The sequence below is a fragment of the Paramisgurnus dabryanus genome, chromosome 24 (assembly GCF_030506205.2).
Source record: "Paramisgurnus dabryanus chromosome 24, PD_genome_1.1, whole genome shotgun sequence".
In the NCBI taxonomy this organism is placed as follows: Eukaryota; Metazoa; Chordata; class Actinopteri; order Cypriniformes; family Cobitidae; genus Paramisgurnus; species Paramisgurnus dabryanus.
The window spans coordinates 8147197-8166090 of NC_133360.1; the positions used below are offsets into that span (position 1 = coordinate 8147197).

Sequence of the window (18894 nt, forward strand, 5' to 3'; positions counted from 1 at the left end):
CAAAGTGCTGCTAGATATGAGCTGTTCTGGAGGTGTGAAGAAAAAGAAAGGATGCTTCGCAAATAAAGGATAAAAAAATAACGCGTGACGTGCTACTGTGTAGACGACAACACAAATTTAAGTTTTTCTTGGCCAGAATGCTTTGTACATAAAATGTGTTTTGATTGATACAAATTATTTGAATGGTGTGAAGAGCTAATTATAAGAAAAGATGTACATTTCTGTAGAAATTGCAGCTGTTTGCCAGTAACTTACTGTAGATTTAAATTGATGTTATTTACTGGCAACAGTTTGTTCAAAGTTAAATGAACATTAAACATTAACAAGTCTTTATCTTTACAGAATAAAACTAAAATAACAGCCACATGCAAAGCATTCTGGGAACCAAAATCTGAAAAAAAAAACAGAAAAAGGTCGATAAGGATTTCTGGTTCCCAGAATGCTTTGCACGAGGCTGTTTTTATAGTTTTATTCTGTAAAGACAAAGATTTGTTAATGTTTCATGTTCATTTAACTTTGAACAAACTGTTGCCAGTAAATAACATAAGTTTAAATATACAATAAGTTACGGGTAAACAGCTGCAAAACTACAACATTTTTTTTGCGGTGAACCACTTGATCTTTCAGGTTGTCTGGGAAAAATTTTAAATTCCCAGAATGCAAATTTAGTGTTGTGAAATAATTTGGTTTCCCTGTTATTTACTAAATAGTTTATTTATCATTAGCAAATTCCTTGTTGCACTTAAATTGTTAAGTTTAATCAACTTGAAATTACAATTAATTATAACTTAAGCTAATTCAACTTAATTTGTTTAATTTATACTTTTTTATAAATTATAACTCCCTACTCTAAGAAAGTTTAAATGAATTGTAAAAATCAAGTTGATTAAACTTAAAAATGTAAGTTTTAATTTTTTTTTAAAGTCTGTAACTTTTTAAAAGTTTTTGTAACATACTTTAAAAGTGTTATTTTTTTAAACTCGAATTTATTTATTGGAATTAATATTTTTTGTCATTGGTAAAAAAATACAATAAAAGAATCAATAAAGTATATTTGTGCAGTTTAATTAAAATGATATTTATTATCTTACAATGCACAGTATACATTATAAATGGATGTACAATAAATATTGTCACATAAGAAACTTACATACTAAATATCCGATTTTAAATATATAGTTTCTTTATGCATTTCACATCAAATTAATAGCTGACAATGAACTTCCTGCATGGACAGAATATACATTGCTTTTCCCAGCTCAAAGTTGTAAAATATGCATAATGTAATGAATAAAAATAAAATAAAAATGCTGGATCATCAAGCTTGTGCGCATCCATGAACATCCAATAACATCTGACCATTTACATTCCACATGGCACAGTTTCTTATTGCTATTTGACATTGTAATAAATGTGAGGTTTTTTATTTCTTTGTTTTGTTGGTCAGTTATTACACGTTAACAAAGTGTCCATTTTTACATAACCAAAAAGTTGTTTATGGTGTCGGGGGTTGCTCATCTGTGAGTGTATACGTGTGACGTGTTTAGGCGCATGAATCAGTCTGGAAGTAACGTTGATTCAACGCTGAAGTTTCCGAGTAGTTGTTCTGTCCGGTGGAAAGAGTTCAGGAGTTCAAGCGAAGCAGTTTTTCAAAAAATGAGTCATGTGAGTATACACATGCTTGTTGGCCGATCCTCCGAGTCCATGATCTTTATCCGTGTACCACTGAACAAGAAAAAAGTTAATACATATATGCAAATTTAGCAGTTACGGTATGTTATTTTATACATATACAAATAGTTTTACATTTGATATATGCAAAGTAGATAAACATTTTATTAGCACTTGCGTTGCCTGTAAATCGAACCAATGATCTTGTTGTTGCTAGCAGGATTCTCTATAACTTAAGCTACAAGTACTTGTATATCCATCTTACCATTGCATCAAAGTCCACTTGCTCATCAACCAGAGCATTAGAGATTTGAGCAGCTTGTTGGAAGTGAACGTTATCTAAAAATACAAGATGTAATTTGTTTTACACTTAAACATTAAGTCATATGAGTTATTAATAGAGAGAGAGAGAGAGAGAGAGGTACTGTATACATCTTACCGTCAGCAGTACCATGCACAAGGAGGTACTGAACGGATTTAAAGTTCTTGGCTCTGCCCGTCACTGTGGAATTCTGTAAGAATCACAACATCCCGTAAACCTGGAAAACTGCACTTTCCTCTCGTGATTTATTATTTATAAGAACTGACTCACTCGGATCTGTGTGACGTCTTTTGTATACGTTCTTTAGACAGGATGAGATTTTACGACAACTTTACAACTTTGCACCGTTTTTGTCAACTTACGTCATAAAAGTGCTGATTCTCTGTGGGTGTTAGCATGTATCTCTCAGTGTAAATAGAATCTGTTGGAAATGACAGTCGAAATGCTTAGCACAAAACATAATGAATGAATTTGATGACGCACAATGTTCGTATCATTGAATCATATTTACAGTAACTTACCGTAATACTCCCATTTAGACACTGGAGCGACAGCCATGCCACATTTAAAAACTTTGCTTCCAGCTCCCAAAACCATCGATGTGACATAACCACCGTATGACTGCATTAGAGACACAGCATTGAAGACCAAAATACAGCTTTGAGGGCCAATAAATTTGGAAAATAATAAAAAAAAATTATACAAATATTTTGGGAACTTACCCAGCCCCAGATGGCTATCTTATCTTTATCAATAAAGCCCAATTTGATAAACTCTCTAAAAAAACAAAAGAGTAAAAAAATGAGTTGTATTTCCGTTTCATTTTCTCAATTCAGAGTAAAACAGAAAAAAAAAATCATTATCTAAATTATTTATTTATATCTATCATTATTTTAGATGATAAAAAGTGAAGTTTATATGACTGGTGGATGGAGGGGAGTTGTGGAAAAAATGAGGGTGATGTCAGCAAATAATTTCAATGAAGTCGTTTCATTTGGTATTAGATTTTTAGGTTAGATTATTTTCTTCTGAATAACACGCACTGATAAGTTTTATCAACCCCCAAAAAACAAAACAAAAACAGGACGTGTATTAGTAAATTTGGTCAATCTTAAAAATTACTTAATGACTCTTGATTCTCGGCACAAGTTTAACCACATAAACGTTTACTTAAAGGAACACGCCCACATTTTGGGAATTTAGCTTATTCACCATATCCCCAGAGTTAGATAAGTCCATACATACCTTTCTCGTCTCCGTGCGTGCTGTAACACTGTCTGATGCAGCCCCCACTAGCTTAGCTTAGCACAAAGACTGGAAGTAAATGGCTCCAGCTAGCTGGAAATAAATGGCTCCAGTCACTTATTGGGAGCAGTATGCTAGCTGGAGCCATTCACTTCCAGTCTTTGTGCTAAGCTAAGCTAGCAGGGCTGTGTCAGACAGAGTTACAGCACACACGGAGTTGGGAAAGGTATGTATGGACTTATCTAACTCTGGGGGATACGGTGAATAAGCTAAATTCCTAAAATGTGGGCATGTTCCTTTAAGACCAACACGATAGATTTTTACCTAGCAGCTGTAATCTGATCTTCGACTTCGTATGTACCGAGTCGTTTGTAGATGGAGTGCATGATTTTATCGCCTTGGTAACCGCTTCCTCTTCCATCAAAGCTGGCCACGATCACATTCTCTGTACTGGCCCAGTATGTCGACCATCCAACCCTAAACCGCAAATCTGACTTCTGACTGCAGGGTCCTGCATATCTACAGGAGAAAGATAAATTATTTTTTTGGGGGGGGGGCCTTACGACTAAATTATTTGGTAAAAAAAATAGATAGCTGGCTTACACGTCAATAAGCAGAGGATATTTTTTGGATTTGTCGAATTTGGGAGGCAATGTCATCTGGTACCAGAGATCTGTATGATGAAATGAAAAGAAAGATTAGGATCGGACTTGCTTTGGATGAATTAATAAAAAAAGGTATTTTTATCGAAAAAGTATTTTAGTATTACCAAAATCCCCAATCTTTAGAGTCTTATGTGTAACCAATGGCATTGCGATCTCTTGCAAAATGCCCTCCAAATCTTTGTTGTCTTCAAGAACTCTCACCTCTAAATAAATTAATTGGAGACAATCCATTAATCCAGTTTCAGCTATTAAAATTCGATACTGACAAATTTGTCTGACACTGATAATTTTTGTAAATTAATGGCTGATAACCAATCAATGCCAATCGATTTTCATGTGCCATATTCCCTCAATACTATTTAACCAAAGAAAAAACTTAAAATAGTTTGTGAAGTCAACCCTTTAAAAATTGTGAAGCATTTTAAACCACTAGGGGCACATTTCTGACCGAACCAATCTTATTTAAATAAATGTCGGTACCTGATCCATCTCGGCTGTTTCTTAGTGTGTACAGCGGAGGTCCAGGCCCTACGAAAACAAAAACGTAAAAATATTTGATCGATTGCAAGTCTTTTGCAATATGCATGTAGGAAAGTAAAGTATAAATACTATACAGTAGTACGTACCTGAACAGTCCATACGATAGTATGTCCCTTTATGGCTGAATAGAGCAGAATTATATTTACATCTGTCCTCATTTAGGGTACACGTCAGGCACACGGGCTCAGAATGAGATTCACCGTTTATGGTGATCCTGCAGGGGGGTTAAAATAATGATTTATCTTATTTTCAAACTGTGAAAACATATATTATTAGCCGACTTACTTGTAAACATTTCTTTGTCCTGGATGGCTGTTGTGTTGGTTACTGACATAGTATCTATTGCAAAAGAAAAAGAAAAATGGGTAAGGACAAACGTAAAAAAAATCTACGTTTCAGCAATGCCAGAAATGTATAGGAAATTTTTAGGAAACAACTTACACGGCATCTTCGGTGACTTTAAGAATGCTCACGACCTCCCACTTTCCACTGGTCAGAAATGTTCTCACTGCCTAAAAAATGCCATTGGACAATATTATTGAACATCACAAACTATCTTTACATTTAAGCTTATATATTTATAGTGTTTGAACTATGACTATAGGAGATGAAGTTAAAGTATATTTTTGGCTTACTAAGTGGACCGGAATATATTTTTGGTTGAATGTAAAGTGAAACCTTTATTCAAAGTGTAAAAATTCTTAGTTGCAATTAAATTTTTAAGTTTAATACATTTTAAATTACAATTTATTTCAACTTTATTGACTAGTGAGGAGTTGCTTTAAATTATAAAATAAAGTTGAAATACTTTGAGCTAATTCAACTTTATTTTTATAATTTATAGCAACTCCTCACTAGTCAAGAAAGTAACTTGAATTTACGATTAATTTTAAATTTAACTTACAAATTTAGGTGCAACAATGAATCTTGTAAAGTGTATTCAAATTTACGCCAAATGTATTTATATAATAGGATTAAGTAGCACAGTTTTTAAATCATAAAGCTGCAATCCATAACTTTTTTGGTTAACGCGTTATAATTTGAGCAATACAATTTTGCAGGTAGTGTTAGTTTGATATAATTTTACTTAAAAAAAACTAAATTTGTGACAGTAGCTGTGTTTCCATTACCCTTAATTTTGTTTACAGGCTTTTGTACATACTGATGTTTTGATCAATGGATCTCAAGATTGAGAAGGAATATTAACATTTTAGGATTTAAATTGCGAACTGAAAATTCGCCAATGGAAATTGGCCGTTTTTTATTTATTTTTTTAAAGTTATATTTTTTTGACCATTTTGCCTATATATTGACAGTAATTGAGGTGAGGACAGGAAAGTACAGGGATGAGAGAGAGGTATGGGATCGGCAAATGACCACGATCCGGAATCGAAATGTCGGAGCTCTGCCCACTACACCATCGGCTGCGACAATTGGCCATATTTTTTATTCGCAATATCAATTTGCACAATTTAAAGGGTAATGGAAACGCAGCTAGTGATAGAGAAGTGAAAGTTACGAATCTGCATTTTAAATAGTTGCATTTTGTAGGTCGTAAACCAATTTAACTCACGTCTTTAAAATAACCAAGATGTTTAAACCCTTCTCCGTTACTCAGTATGTAATAACAACTGCCGCCATCTGGCCGAAAGACAGGTTCATCTGGAGAGAACTGTTAAAACAACGCAAAATGAACTAAACAAACTTACTTATAACATTTGATCAACATTGTATTAACAATAAATAAATAGTTTCTCGCAACAGAAAGTACTTCATACCCGGCCAACCCAACCCGTGCTGCTTGTGATGATCTGGTTCTGTTTAAAAACACAAAAAAAACAATATTTTGTACTTCAAATCAGCCAATATTGTAAAAACATCAACATTTATTTTCTTAAATCATGATTCGTGTATGATCTTGGTGGCTAAACCTTTTTAAACGTACCAGCAAACCTTCGCTCCATTTGCCATTGTTAAAGTTATACGATTTCAGAGCCACATAGTTCTGTGTCCTCTTCTGCCACTGAACTACAATGCGCTCGTCCGTCGCCCATGTGACTGTACTCAGATAATGGTCTCTGTAATAAACCACCAAGTTTTAGGTTAAATAACATTTGAAGAACTTTTGCAAACCAAATATGCAAAACTGTGAAGTTACCCTGCTCCAACATCGCTGGGGACGACAACTTCCGAGATGTTATGTGTGTTTGTATCCAATACGAAAAGTTTCACGATTGGGTTTGGGGTTCCAGGCTGCGTATCGTACAAATAGAAGTGTGATAAACCCATCAGCCATGTTAGCATAATATTTGATGGAGTCGGAGATGTTATTTACCTTGGGGTACGGTATGAAGACTGTTTCTGGATACTGGCCATTGCCGTACCAGGAGTACTCGATGCTGTGGACTTCCGAGTCGTTAAATTGAGCATACGCCACAAATCTCCCATTTGGTGACCACCACAAAGCAAAGTTTGTGGAAAACATCTCTTCTGCAGAAGCAACAAATATGGTGGATGTCACACAGGTGAAAATAACGCGTAGCATTGAGTAGTTTAGGGTAGTTGCTTACTGCCCCAAAACAGCAAAGTATATTCGAATATAGATGTAAATATATTAGATGTTTGTTGCCCATTTTCTTATCAGTAAGAGTGAGTCACTTGCCTAGATTAGCAGTTAAATTTTTACGACCATTTTCCAATCACAACCATTTTTGATGTACTGTACCTTTAAGAAGTCTCTGTCATTAACCACCTATTAATGGCTAGTATCCATCACTTACCCTCGTACACCCAATCAGGAATGCCGTTGAGGATTAAGTTGTAGGCTCCATTATTAGTGACCTGATATGGAGGTGAAGTGGGTGTCTCTTTCACATAGACGTTGTATTTCCACACGTAAGCCTGAATAGATTTAAGCAAGATTGCTGTGAATTTGGTGTGTCAGAAAATCTATTTATAAGATACTATAAAACTTTCGAAATTAAATCATATTTATAATATTCACAGTAGTAAACTGAAGTATAATATACTACACTTTGTTAAAGGGACACAAGGCAGCATTTTTATGTTAATAAATCATCTTCGTAAGTCGGTATATGGTTAAATGACTCATTACATGACGAATGAAGACTCTCTCGCCCGCCCCTACCGTCTGTAGGAAGAATACCCCACTTGCAAGTTCGCTGTATCCGACCCGGTGTCCTTCAGTCTCGTATAGTCTTAGATATAGAACGCATTTACTCCCAGACACTAGGGGGAGCTAGTAGAGAAATAATACTCAGACTTGCCTTGTGTGCCTTTAAGTAAAATGTATGCTTCTGCGTCAATTGTACGAAGAAACAACGACGCAGAAGTATAAATGAAAATTCACGCTTCCTGTGCAGAAGTAAAAATCACGCTTTTCAATTTTTTTTCAATCAATTTTAGAAAAGAACCGCCTTCTCCACTTTTTAAAAAAATGCAATTGCGCAACACTCCTGATAGACATTTAGGAGGACCAATAGTCTTGATGATCCACCCGAAAAAAGAAAATCCTCCGCAATACCTTTAACTATACTGAATTGATAAACTATAGTTGTATACTTTAATATTTACTATGGTGAGGTTCAAAAACACTATTATTAAGGAATTTTACTTAAATTTCGTTTAGTAAAATACTAAAATACACACGTATATGAACGTATTATGACTGCTGTAGTTGTGCGCTACTTTTCTGAGTTATATGTCTGCAAACAAAGTTTCTTATAGAAAAAAAATCATTGAAAGACAACGCAAAACATTGTTCGAAGAAAACAACACAGATTTACGTTTTTATGATTAATCAAGTTCTCGCTGATACTCACCAGCTTGTGACCAGTTGGCGACCAAGCAAGGTACTGGATTCCATGTGGAATATCTGTATTTATAAATGCGCTGATATACAAAACAAGTAAATACATTTCAAGTCTTCAAAAAGTAACCAATAAAAAAAAAAATAAATAAATACATAGCAGTTTTAGCTAGCTTTACACATAGACACCACAGATGTGTCATTTGCGCCACCATATTGGGGAGGGCAAAACCGCCCTAGACCATTGCATATAGACAATTTTCCATGTAAACAATACTGGTCCAGAAGAACTTCCTGTTTTTGTTTTTTTTAACACTGAACAAATGTAATTAATATTAGTACAAAATACAACCAAAAGAACGTTTAGAACTGAATCAAAATAAATGTGAACTAAAAAACTTAAGAAAAAAAAACAGGAAGTGCATCTGGACCAGTGATGTTTACATCTTGCAAAATGGTCTATACACATGTGTGGGAGCAGCGTTTACGTTTCAAAATTTATTTCAATGCTTGACAAATGTGTGTTTTCGCAATTACAATTTTTTGACAATAAAATAAAATAAAGAAATATAATATTTATGTGCTTTTATTCCAGAAAAACATGGCTCGCCTTCACTCGTACGTCTTCATAGGGCAATCATGCCCTTCCCAATATGGCAGTGCCGTATACTATACGATTCAATGACAATTTAGCATCTATATAAAGTATATCTATGGCTTTATAGACTGACCGTTTTTTAAAAACAAACTATCAAACATACTTGCTTTCCAGGTTATAAATGGAGTACGATGCAGTGTATGAGTGTCTCCATAGCTGTTAAAAAAAAAAAAACGAACATTAAACACGCAGAGATCGATACAGGCAGACCAATCACTAATCAATGTGTTTGATTGATACCTTTGTATAGTTGCTCAGAAAAGAGACATATTTTCGATCGGCTGACACCATGTAATCGGAAGCTGCCACACGGGCCTGGTGACATCAAAGGAAGACAATTCTCAATATTGATTATTGATATACAATAATATTTGATTGATACACTGTAAGTCTTGTTCATGCAGGTAGCTCCACCCTAAACTAACGTCATTGGTTTAGCCAAATGTCCATGTGAATTAAATGGATAGTTCACCTAGACTTGTTTCCAAATGTTTGTTACCAAAAAGATCCAGAGCACCATTCACTTCCTTAGTATTATTTTTCCTGTTATGGATGTCAATGGTGCCCCAGATCAATTTTTTCATTTTTTTGGAGAACTGTCCCTTTAATGTGTTTATGTGAAGGGATCAATTCATTTTAAAAGACTTCTGTTTTAGTGAACAAAAATTCAAATGTGATTTGAAACATCTTACAAACATCTGATGGTTCAGGAATTCATTTTCATTTCCCGTTACGGCATTGATCAGAAATACTGAACCGTCTGCTGTCTTGTGAAGATATTCATCATCTTTGGAGGTAAAACAAAAAAGGAGGATTAAATTTTTTTTAAAACATGCAGTTTTATTAGTGTTATATATAAAACCACAATGGATTTTTTTTTATATTTTAGGGACACTGTCCAGTGGCAATACCATGATGTTTTGGACATGTAGCATTGCAATACCATGGTATACACTAACTATGTCTTCTTAAAAAAAGCCATAATTTAGCATCTTGGTATGTTATCATTTGATACCTTTAATCCAAAGCGACCTACAGTGCCTTTAATCTATAGATTTTATCAATATGTGTGTGCCCTGGGAATGGAAACCATGAACTTTGCAATGCTTACGTAATGCATTACCAACTAAGCTACAGGAACACCCTATTTAAAATCAAAGTACCTGAGACCCAGCGCAGGTTATATGATTTGCTCCTTGCAGTGTTGTTAAAATAATCTTCAAGTGTGAAGGTCTTCTGTGGTTGTGCTTTATCCTCTGTGATAGACAGATAGATAGATAGATAGATAGATAGATAGATAGATAGATAGATAAGGATACACTGTGAGACTAACGTTTTTAAAACACACACATGCCATTTTACAGTTCATCTATGGCATCGGTGGGACCCTTTTACCTTGATTTTAAAGTGTACAGTACATACTGTGTGTGTGCATGAGACCAGAGCTAAAAGGAAAGTGATCATCCTGTACAAAGTTCAAATTCAGGGTGAGATAATGGCCCAGATAACAACTGGAAACATCAAAAACACTGATGTAAGCTCTTCTGTAGCCAATCAGCCGTGACATCCCACTAACTAGTATAAAATGATGACTTTATTGAAGTTTAATAAACCCATAAAGCAAGACATCTTACAAGTTTGTCACGAAGCCCAACTATAAATCAACAGGCTGCAACGTTTTATGCAAATGTAGTATAAAAGCAGTGTCATGAATGTAAAAGTATTTACCTTTCAGAAATATGACTGTTGGCACAACTATCAAGACCACTGTCACTGCGATCCCGAGTGCAGCCAGAATCCATTTTCCGATTTTCTAAAACATGTCATGATATTCAAATCAAATTCACGATCACATGAGTCAACAACACAACGCACTGTGCGTGGAACGCATGGATCCTCTCCAAATGCGCTTTTACGCATTCGCGCTTTTCCGCATCTAGACGTTAAAAACAAACTTTTACAATTTGTATGGACAATATTTGGAGACTTTTTACTTACTAACCATCATGTTACAGTCCCAGATCAGTACTCCGCTATTCTTCAGCGCAAATTGCGTTCTGTCCCTGTGCGCCACTGAGGGCACGAGTGTTAAAGATTACCTCCACTTTGCTTGTAAAGGGAACAATAAAGTCGTGGTAGATTAAAGTTCGCACTCTGGTAAAACATACTCCCTGATATCAGCCAATGATTCAGCGATTTATCTATAAATTATGTCAAAACCTCAAAAGATATAAGCTTTATGTAGTTTTATGCATTCTACTCTTAAACACCCAACATGCAATAATCGTTAAAATGTATTCAGTTACAGTAACTAACATATAAAAAATGTACGTTTATGTGTGCATTATAAAATGCACTGCATGACCACGTGACGTACGCAACGCCTATTAATGAATCAAATGAATCGTTCGATGAAATCGATTTTTTAATGAATCGGTCAAAACGATTCTTAAAGGGGACATATCATGAAAATCTAACTTTTTAATACAAATATTAATTATTAAACCGTAATAAGAGTATGATTTTCTCATGGCCATTTGTATCCTAATGAAAATCTTGCATTCCGTTATATTTTACACACAGTATATTACATGTACATTTTTACAGCAGAGCTCAAATACCATAAAATTTATGAGGGTCATTTATAAAGCAAATAATAAATAATGACTGAAGTGAAACAGGCGCACTTCCTGAAGTCATTGAAAAAAAACAAGGACATCCGGCTTCTCGTGAAGCTGTTAGTGATGTTATGCAATAACAAAATATCCTGAAAATCATTACATATTTTAGATTATGCAATCATTTTTTAATCCATGCACAAAATATCAAGAAGCTTACGAAGCGTATTTAATAAAAGTCAATAAAATTCTGAAGTTATTATACTATAAATGAATATATATTATTAATTGAAAAGAGATTTTTTTTATCCATTTAGTTAGTAAAATGGCAATTCTTTATTGATAAGAATGTGATCATTTTTTTATTTCATTTAAATATCTTACACATTATGATGAAATAAGTTATCTTCTTATTTCTCAGCTGATTTTTCCATTTATTTCTATAAATAAAATAATTAAAAAAAATTTTTTTTAAAGAATGTGTATTTATTCATGCTGGTGTCTAAGGTCGAGTGGAATGTTACCTAGAAAACCATGGATTGTGTTCGTGACTGATTGTTTATGGTATTGGCAATTCATTTAAAGCCACAGCGAGCAGAACAACCGTTGTAAAACTGACCAAAGAGCATATCTTCCTCCCACAGTCTCTAAAGTCTAATGTATTGAATCTAAAGGGCTTTTTGAAAAACTGTGGAAAACACACATTAGCGCAATTTTCTTTTGAAATGTTTACATCTGGTACTCGAGATGCAAGATAACAAAGTGCAGTTTCTCATTCCCAATAAAACATTACAGATTTCATTTACTGCAACTACAAAATGTGTCACGTCCTTTTGTTTAATAATAATCATGATACAAATGTGCAGTAAGTGAGACTCACAGTCTGAACATATTGATGTCTCCAACTTAAAAGCAAGGATGTCAGTATGGGCTCTGTATCTTAAGACAGACAGGATGTGATGTCACAAGAAATAGTCAAAGGTGACAGCTGATTTATGTCTATTTGCCTACCCATAGTGTCTGTCTGTCTGTCGTATCTATCTGTCTGTCTGTCTGTCTGTCGTATTTGTCTGTCTGTCTGTAGTATCTGTCTGTCATATCTGTCTGTCTGTCGCATCTGTCTGTCGCATCTGTCTGTCTGTCGTATCTGTCAGTCAGTCAGTCAGTCAGTCAGTAAGTATAAATCTGTCTGTCTACAGTATTTCTGTCTGTCTGTCTTGTCTGTCTCTGTCTACAGCGTCTGTCTGTCTGATCTGCCTGTTAACAGCATCTGTCTGTCTCCAGCGTCTGTCTGTCTGTCTGTCTACAGCATCTGTCTGTCTCTCTGTCTACAGCATCTGTCTGTCTCTCTGTCTACAGCATCTGTCTGTCTGTCTACAGCATCTGTCTGTCTGTCTACAGCATCTGTCTGTCTGTCTGTCTGTCTACAACATCTGTCTGTCTGTCTACAACATCTGTCTGTCTGTCTACAGCATCTGTCTGTCTGTCTACAGCATCTGTCTGTCTGTCTGTCTGTCTACAGCATCTGTCTGTCTGTCTGTCTACAGCATCTGTCTGTCTGTCTGTCTACAACATCTGTCTGTCTGTCTACAGCATCTGTCTGTCTGTCTGTCTACAGCATCTGTCTGTCTATCTGTCTGTCTGTCTACAGCATCTGTCTGTCTGTCTACAGCATCTGTCTTTCTGTCTGTCTACAGCATCTGTCTGTCTGTCTACAGCATCTGTCTGTCTGTCTACAGAATCTGTCTGTCTGTCTGCACCATCTGTCTGTCTGTCTACAGCATCTGTCTGTCTGTCTACAACATCTGTCTGTCTGTCTACAACATCTGTCTGTCTGTCTACAACATCTGTCTGTCTGTCTACAACATCTGTCTGTCTGTCTACAGTATTCGTCTGCCTGTCTGTCTACATCATCTGTCTGTCTGTCTACAGCATCTGTCTGTCTGTCTACAGCATCTGTCTGTCTGTCTACAACATCTGTCTGTCTGTCTACAGTATTCGTCTGCCTGTCTGTCTACAGCATCTGTCTGTCTGTAGCATCTGTCTGTTTACAGTATCTGTCTGTCTGTCTACAGTATCTGTCTGTCTGTAGCATCTATGTCTCTCCACAGTATCTATCTGTCGGACTACAGCATCTATCTGTCTGTCTGTCTATATTACTTTTCTGAAGTAATGAGTAAAGTAACGCATTACTTTATAAATGTACACATTTATATTTGAGTTACTTTTAAAAAAAGTCATGCAAGTTACTTTTCAGTTTAATTAATTAGATGAACGTAGTCACATAAAATAACATACTCTATGCATGCGAGCCTAAGCAGGAACACTTTGAGTCAGAAACGGAGATGGCAGGCCAGAGATTAAAATTTTTCCGATAGAAATATGCAATTTTCTAAATGAAGAACTTCTCAGTCATAAAAAATACCTGCAAGGCCTGAGAGATCGAAAGGTAACGCATAAGTAACTTAAAAGTAATGTAAGTATTACTTTCCATGAAAAGTAACTAAGTAACACAATAAGTTACTTTTTGGGGGAGTAACTTAATATTGTAATGCATTACTTTTAAATGTAACTTTCCCCAACCATTTTACAATAAAAATCAATTTAGCCTTTTAATATAAAACATATTATTCGGCCGTTTAAAAAACAGCACATTTTACACAGACACCTTTATACAGAAATTTGTCGCATTAGCAGAAAGCAGTCTTTGAAAATCGTTGACCGGTGGAAAACGAGGCTTTAAAAGCCTGTTAAAAGCTTAACAAATATCATAGTCTCTCTTTTATTGACTGACCTTCGGGAGGAACTATCTGTCTCATCCGCAGACTTCCTCTGCAAACAAACACGCATTCGTTTAACCCGGTTTAATGCAGCATAAGCCGTGAAAGTTAAAACTTCCTCTGACAGGTGCGGCACATCGATGTTTGCATCCAGACTTGTTTATCAAAACACAATGTTATTCTGTGACATGAGAATAAATCAGGACACTGAAGTCAGTCTCCAAGTGCTCAGTAATGCCAAAAACAGAACAAAATTTTGATTTGCAATTGCAACACAGGTTTTTAAAATCACAATATCCATAAAAAAATTTTTGAAAGTTGTTTGGATTTTACATACAGTATCAAGTGTTGTGTCAGAACAATTAATCCAACAAAAGGTTTATCATACAAAAGTAACCAAAAATTTGAAATTTGTTTGATTGTTAAGGATGACATTTTTGTTGAATTACAATTAACAAACCATGTTTCTTTACTTTTACCCGTATGCATTGTAGTGCATTGTTTCGTTCATTGTTTTTGAAGACACGGTTATATCACTCAACCTGATATCTGCCCTACTTGGCTAACTTCAACAGAAAACAGATGGTTGTGCCAAAAACACTCAACCTGTGACATCACACTAAAAAGGAAGTGTTTTTGTTAAATAAGATTATTTCGTTTGCTTTCTGTATATACACAAATAATATGGGAAATAGCATGAATCATTGTTATTTCATTGCTTAATTTTCTCTGATGTCCAAGAACGTGTCCAAACTATCCTACAGATGAAACAAATCCTCCAGATTATTTACCTCACTCCGACTGCTAGGGAGTTTATAGGAAAAGTCTCTTCTGGACAGGATGTGGGCTATCTGTCGTAAACTGGAGATTGTTTATACAAGATAAAGGTCAGTTTTCTTTACTTAGACGAAAGGCACATTTTATTGATATTCATCTCGCTTTTTAACATAAACTGATGAATGTTTACGTTCTGCTTCGTCCTAGAAAAAAAATAAACAATCGCTGTGTCAAATAATTGTCAAACTTACGGTTAAACCTTTTTTTATTTAGTGTGATCTTAAATAGTAAAACCCACCAAGTATTTACTTACAGCTGTTAGGAAAGTAAAATAAGAGCTTGAAATAAAACAATTATTTGTTTGTTTTTTTAAGTGTACGATTCTATTTAGTATTTTAGTCCATGATGGCACCGCCACCTGTTGGCCTTTTGAAGCTAAAGGCATCATTTTTATACGATAGTGGACTTGATATGCAGCTTATGAAATCCAATTACAGTTCAGGTTTGCTCTTATTTTTCATCGCTCTGTAAATGTGAATGTCCTTCTCAGAGTCGTAATGAACCTCTCGCACCGAGAACCTACGCCTGAGGTCCATCAAGAACCGTTCATCTCGCTCGTATCGGATCCGACAGGACAACAACACCACCGTGTTCTCCGAGCTCAGGTGTTCAAGGGTTTGCAAAAGAGCAGGGAACGTCTCCTCCAGATAGACAATGTCAGCTCCCAGTATGAGCTCATAGCCACCCGATGGGTACAGGTCGAGACTTTCGCCCCAGGTGAGTTCAGATACCTGCACTGCATGCTGCTGGCTGGCAGGAATATTTTCTTGCACATTAGCAGACAGAAATTCCAACGCAGGTTTTCGGTCTGTGATCGTCACCTTTGCTCCTGCAGAAACAGAATTGTTTTTTTAACAAAAGAATCAAATACAGGATTAGGAACTTAGAACATTGCACATATGGTACCAAAAATGTAAAAACAAAAATACTAGAGGTGCACTGATATAAAACTTTTCCACCGATAGCGATAGCCGATTATTCAGACTAATATCTGGGTCAATGACGTGACATTCATTATTTTGTGTCCGTATGGTTTAATTAAATGTAGAAGTGTTAAAATTTCAAAATAAATTTGCAGATTACTTGCATACATTCTCTTTTTTGAGGACCGTCTAAAATTTCTGGTTTTATTTCATTTTGAAAGAATATTCGGGGGATAATTGCAAAAATGTCAATGTGGTGTAACCGGTCTTTGTCAACTAGTGTAATATTATTTTTAAAATAAAAATATAAATATATTCATCAAAAATGTGGAATGAAATATAATCATCTAGTTTAGTGTAATATGATTTTTTTTACATACATTTTTACATCATTTGTCAAAGATTATTTAGAAAACAGAGCTGTTTTCAGCATACAGTATGTCAGGACAAATATTACAAAAGCGCATTAAAATTTACATTTAGAATTAACTAATAAAATGATATTTTAAAATAAATTTTTAAGATTACGCTTACATGTCATCAAGGTGTATAAAATATTTAATATTTCTCATTCTTTGGCGCAATTGTCGGTTACACCATTTGACATTTTCAGGTCCATTCAGTCTTAACTTTCATAAAAATGGTGCAAATGTAATTTTTATTGCATAAAATTTACATAAATACAATTATGTGCATTAGAATAAACCTGATGCATGCTTTTAAAACAATAAAAAAAAAAGTTTTTGTCAATGACCCATCTGCCGGTACCGATAGTTTTGTGGTTATATGAACTTGCATTAACTTAATTCTAACGAATAATTTTCTGAATGTTATTCGTTCATATATTAAATTCATATAATGAAACATTGAACATTAAACTAGTGATATTTTTGACATGTTCTATTTTCTGTTCTCTATTGATTGACAGGATATAATCTGTTTTTTAAACTATTGGTCGACGTATCAGTACCGTCCAAAACCGATTATTGGCCGATATATCGTTGCAGCTCTAAAAATTATTTAATACTTAAAAATACCCATATGCTTCCATTAATAGTACTTTGTTGTTGTATTAGGAATGCACCGATACAAAATTTCTGTGTCGATACCGATATTTGATTACTAATACATATACAGTACAATACATTTTGACTGTCAAGATATAATCTGTCATGATCATCGGCTGTTTTTAAACAATCGGCCAATGTCCGATAATAAGAAAAATTGCTTTTATCTGCCGATTCCGATTAAAGGCTGATGCATTAAAGGCGGGGTGCATGATTTTTGAAAAACACTTTGGAAAGGGAGCCTGTAGGAGCCATTTTGTTATGTTGGGTTTGTAGTTTTCTTTCAAGCCAATAGAGGGCGCTTAATGTATTTATGGTGTTGAAATACCACAGCCAGGTTTGCGTGAAATAATTAGGGCAAACAAACCTTTTCCCCGTCATCATGGAATCTGAACTTGAGTGATTAGATGTTTCTTTTATTAAATTTTGGAATCAAAAAGGAAGAAGATAAAAAAATGGATTGGAATATCAAACTTTATACTTTCAGTTATGGACACTATTCTCGCGTTCAAACAATGCGTCAGAACAAAGACCTCAAAATGGACAATCACGCACCTACAAGGCCGACTACAAAAACACACTTGTAGCCAATCAGCAGTAAGGGGCGTGTCTACTAACCGACATCATTGCCTGTGTTGCGTATGTGTGGGGCGGATCTATCAAAAGAAGGTCCAGATTCTATTGGGGTTCTATTGGATTTCAAATGTCAACATTGTCTTTTAGAGAATATGCACCTCGCCTTTAATAAAAATAAAAAACAAAAATGACGATTTATTGTCCTTTATATTAATCTCTCTTGTTAAATGAAACAATAAAACCCAAATATAATAGAACTAAATAGTTAACTAATATCCATGCTTACCGAGAAGAGCAGCTACAATGCCAACCAAACCCGTACCCGCTCCAAGCTCAATAGCATTCTTTCCTTTAAGATCAATGGTACCCATCTCCAAAAACATGCAGAGCACCACCGCCTAAATGAGGAAAAATAAAGAAACAGGATCTCACTGATGCTCATGTTAAACAATAATAAACAGCTTATGCTGTCGAGACAACAAACTTACTAAAGCTAAGTTTGGTAAGAAAAGTAAACTTACTGCATCCCATACCACAGCAGCGACACCTAACTGGTTCCAGTTCTGGTTGAGTCTGATCTTGTGATTGGCTAGAATGAATTCAGCTGAACTCTGGTGCAGCTTGGACAGACCTGGCATTAAAGTGTCATTATAGGGAACCAAAGCCATGCTGAGCTGTAAATGTGTCTGTAATTCACCTAAAAATCTTAGTGTTTAATAAAAATAAATATGATTTTGTTATGTAATTGAATTGATGTAATTCCTACTTTTCATATTGTACCGATATCCATATCTACTAGATTCTTATTACAAACGTTTGAAATGTTTTGTGAGTCGTTGAGACTTCTAGCTAACGATATTTCATAACTAAAGAAAAACAAGATGAAACGCTTCCGCATGGCTCGTGCAGCGATCTCTTATTCGAGTGTTGTGTTACTGCTGCCTGCCATGACTCAACTGCGACATCTCATGTTTAGGAGTGTAACTGCAGTCTGCAAAAATAATAATAATATTTTAATTCAGATATACACAGGAAGCAAATTGTACCGACATGTTTGGTAATTTTTATAAGGCCACAGTTCAAGTATAGGTGAGAAATAGAAGAAGCAGAAATATGCATAATTTATAAACAGGCCATTTTCATAATTTTAAGGTTTGCGATTG

At 35.0% G+C, this 18894-nt stretch overlaps 2 protein-coding genes across 2 annotated transcripts; both read right to left on the minus strand.

Annotated features, from left to right (window-relative positions):
• Positions 1–1080: 1080 nt before the first annotated feature.
• On the minus strand, positions 1081–11136 carry dpp4 (dipeptidyl-peptidase 4). The gene is made up of 26 exons (XM_065244561.2): positions 10933–11136; positions 10659–10743; positions 10094–10186; positions 9623–9717; positions 9171–9245; positions 9034–9086; positions 8286–8355; positions 7224–7344; positions 6779–6933; positions 6602–6696; positions 6389–6521; positions 6222–6260; positions 6017–6115; positions 4885–4955; positions 4729–4782; positions 4530–4657; positions 4384–4431; positions 4008–4106; positions 3842–3911; positions 3563–3757; positions 2716–2770; positions 2515–2614; positions 2356–2414; positions 2111–2183; positions 1937–2010; positions 1081–1725 (listed from the first exon to the last, which is right to left on the minus strand). The coding sequence occupies exons 1-26, from the start codon at positions 10936–10938 to the stop codon at positions 1633–1635; spliced, it is 2238 nt and encodes a 745-aa protein (XP_065100633.1). The 5' UTR covers positions 10939–11136; the 3' UTR covers positions 1081–1632.
• A 4216-nt stretch (positions 11137–15352) lies between these two features.
• Positions 15353–18650, minus strand: mettl21a (methyltransferase 21A, HSPA lysine). The gene is made up of 3 exons (XM_065243730.1): positions 18253–18650; positions 18018–18129; positions 15353–15994 (listed from the first exon to the last, which is right to left on the minus strand). Exons 1-3 carry the CDS (start codon positions 18397–18399, stop codon positions 15597–15599), a joined length of 657 nt encoding a protein of 218 aa, XP_065099802.1. The 5' UTR covers positions 18400–18650; the 3' UTR covers positions 15353–15596.
• Positions 18651–18894: the final 244 nt, after the last annotated feature.

Coding starts and splice junctions, on each gene's coding strand:
- dpp4 (XM_065244561.2), bottom strand. Junction 4,432..4,529: donor CTATCGTATGGACTGTTCAG/GTACGTACTACT, acceptor TTGTTTTCGTAG/GGCCTGGACCTCCGCTGTAC. Junction 2,415..2,514: donor GTCTAAATGGGAGTATTACG/GTAAGTTACTGT, acceptor CATTTCCAACAG/ATTCTATTTACACTGAGAGA.
- mettl21a (XM_065243730.1), bottom strand. CDS start 18,399: ATGGCTTTGGTTCCCTATAATGACACTTTAATGCCAGGTCTGTCCAAG. Junction 18,130..18,252: donor CTGCTGTGGTATGGGATGCA/GTAAGTTTACTT, acceptor TTCCTCATTTAG/GCGGTGGTGCTCTGCATGTT. Junction 15,995..18,017: donor CATTGTAGCTGCTCTTCTCG/GTAAGCATGGAT, acceptor CTGTTTCTGCAG/GAGCAAAGGTGACGATCACA.